This window comes from Sardina pilchardus, chromosome 18 (assembly GCF_963854185.1).
Source record: "Sardina pilchardus chromosome 18, fSarPil1.1, whole genome shotgun sequence".
NCBI lineage: Eukaryota > Metazoa > Chordata > Actinopteri > Clupeiformes > Clupeidae > Sardina > Sardina pilchardus.
In genome coordinates, this window is record NC_085011.1 from 1,476,957 (window position 1) to 1,479,456 (window position 2,500).

Sequence of the window (2,500 nt, forward strand, 5' to 3'; positions counted from 1 at the left end):
TGGTGTCTTCAGAGTGTTCATACGTGTATAGCAGGGGTGGAAATTAAAATTTGAAAATGTGAAAATCTATCAGCCAATAGCAGATTTCTGGTCAAATTAACCAGCCACTCAATGTTAAAATATGACTTTTTGTCTGAAATCTACCCGCCACTCTCGGATTTTACCAGCATTTGGCTGGTGGCTGGTGCTAATTTCCATCCCTGGTGTATAGGAGATCTCTATGGTGACTTCAGAGTGTTCATACATGTGCAGGAGATCTCTATGGTGACTTCAGAGTGTTCATACATGTGCAGGAGATCTCTACGGTACCTTCATGGTGTTCAATATAAATGCTAGCAGGAGATCTCTATGGTACCTTCATGGTGTTCAATATAAATGCTAGCAGGAGATCTCTATGGTACCTTCATGGTGTTCAATATAAATGCTAGCAGGAGATCTCTATGGTACCTTCATGGTGTTCAATATAAATGCTAGCAGGAGATCTCTATGGTACCTTCATGGTGTTCAATATAAATGCTAGCAGGGGAAGGGCTGTAAATAACAGTATACTGTAAGTATGAGGAGGTGCTCATTAACAGCAATAAATTATTTATTTTCATATTGTGTGTACTTTGATGTTTAATTATACAGAATGCTTCGTAAACAGGTAAATTCATTTAGATTCCCACTGATGTTGCTTAGGTTACCATATACAATTCCACAATCCGATCGGATATTTTCACAGCAATTTAAGAACAACGTTTTAGAGGAGCAGGAAAATTACAAACACTTGGTCAACAATAACAATAATTATAACAATAGTAACAATAATGGAATGGAATCGACAGCAATCATTAGATCAAATACGACAACACACAAACTTACAAAAACATTTCCCATTGGACAACAGTCAACAGAGGAAAACAGTAAGTTCTATAAGTGTCCTAGTTTGCATTGTTTCAATATACAATACAGAGATCCAGATTATCTATCAAAATATTTATAATACAAATACTTATCTGGTTTAATTCACCAGGTCCATAGCTTTGTTATCTTAATTTCTCAAATTTTGAGATGACCTTGAGATGTCTGCAATCAAAAAATCTTACAAATTGCATGTAGGAAATACCTATACAGTACTTTATAAATATTTCAAGCGTGTTTTTCAAAAGTTGTAGCTCAAATTCTATCTGTATATGCTTACAAAGAGTTACTTACAAGACAGATCACTTACAGTGTAGGGTGGAGCTAAGAGACAAGTGTGTGTGTGTGTGTGTGTGTGTGTGTGTGTGTGTGTGTGTGTGTGTGTGTGTGGCGCTGGATATGAACGGGACCTCACAAGCTCCTGATTCTGAGGCAATGTGGAAGTCAGTGGTGGAGCTTTTGTTGGCGTCTTTTCGAGAGTGGAGGAAGTTCGGAAGATCTGTGGGATCTTAACAGTGCACGTCAGGTGTGTGGTGACCTGAGCACAGGTGAGTCTCTCAGGTGAGCACAGGTAACACTGGTCTGAGTGTGGCTGTAGTGATGCAGAAGAGCCGAGAGCCTATAGCCTGCTGCCTCCCAGCACCTTCAGCCTAAACACTACATTTCCCAGCAGCCCTGGCACCTTCAGCCTAAACACTACATTTCCCAGCAGCCCTGGCACCTTCAGCCTAAACACTACATTTCCCAGCAGCCCTGGCACCTTCAGCCTAAACACTGCACATCTCTCTCACCTGGAACTCCTCCTGTCGCATGCACAGCTGTCTAAACTACTCTCTCGGTCACACAGGTACAAACACACACACATCTTCTGTCTAAACTTCTCTCTCACTCACACAGATACACACACACACACACATCCTCTGTCTAAAAAGCTCTCAGTCACACAGATACACACACACACACACACATCCTCTGTCTAAACTGCCCTCTCACTCACACAGGTACACACACACACATCTTCTGTCTAAACTTCTCTCTCACTCACACAGGTACACACACACATCTTCTGTCTAAACAGCTCTTTCAGTCGCACAGGTACAAACACACACATCTTCTGTCTAAACTTCTCTCTCAGTCACACAGATACACACACACACACACACATCTTCTGTCTAAACTTCTCTCTCAGTCACACAGATACACACACACACACATCCTCTGTCTAAACTGCTCTCTCAGTCACACAGATACACACACACACACACATCTTCTGTCTAAACTGCTCTCTCAGTCACACATCAGCTCATGTACTAAATCTGCTCTAATGTGTTTTCTAGTGGGTTTATTGCACAGATACGTAATGTTGGTTAGCTTTAGCTTATCGAGCTGTGAGATAGCAGCTATAGCCTCAGAGGTGGGCGTAGGCCAGTGTGTTGATTGACAGCAGGACTGACCACAGCTTGGCGAGGAGGCGTGTGGAGGGGGCGGCGCCCGAGGTCCGGTAGAAGTCCCACTCGGTGCGGTTGGCGTACTGGTCATCGCTCCTCTCCGCACTGTCGTCCGGCCGCCTCTGAGCCGACGCGTACCACCCTCCCGC

General features: G+C 43.3%; 2 protein-coding genes across 3 annotated transcripts in view; one reads left to right on the forward strand and one right to left on the reverse strand.

Moving 5' to 3' along the window:
• The window catches only part of mtg1 (mitochondrial ribosome-associated GTPase 1), an 8,555-nt gene extending 7,957 nt beyond the window's left edge, over positions 1–598 (forward strand). For both annotated transcript variants that reach the window (XM_062519027.1, XM_062519026.1), the window contains one exon: positions 1–598. This exon is cut by the window's left edge and continues 459 nt beyond it. The gene's annotated coding sequence lies outside the window, so the exon portion shown is untranslated.
• sprn (shadow of prion protein) overlaps positions 592–2,500 on the reverse strand; it is a 2,120-nt gene continuing 211 nt past the window's right edge. Inside the window, exon 1 of the mRNA XM_062519028.1 lies at positions 592–2,500. This exon is cut by the window's right edge and continues 211 nt beyond it. Coding sequence (XP_062375012.1) covers positions 2,312–2,500 — 189 coding nt within the window. The 3' untranslated portion in view covers positions 592–2,311.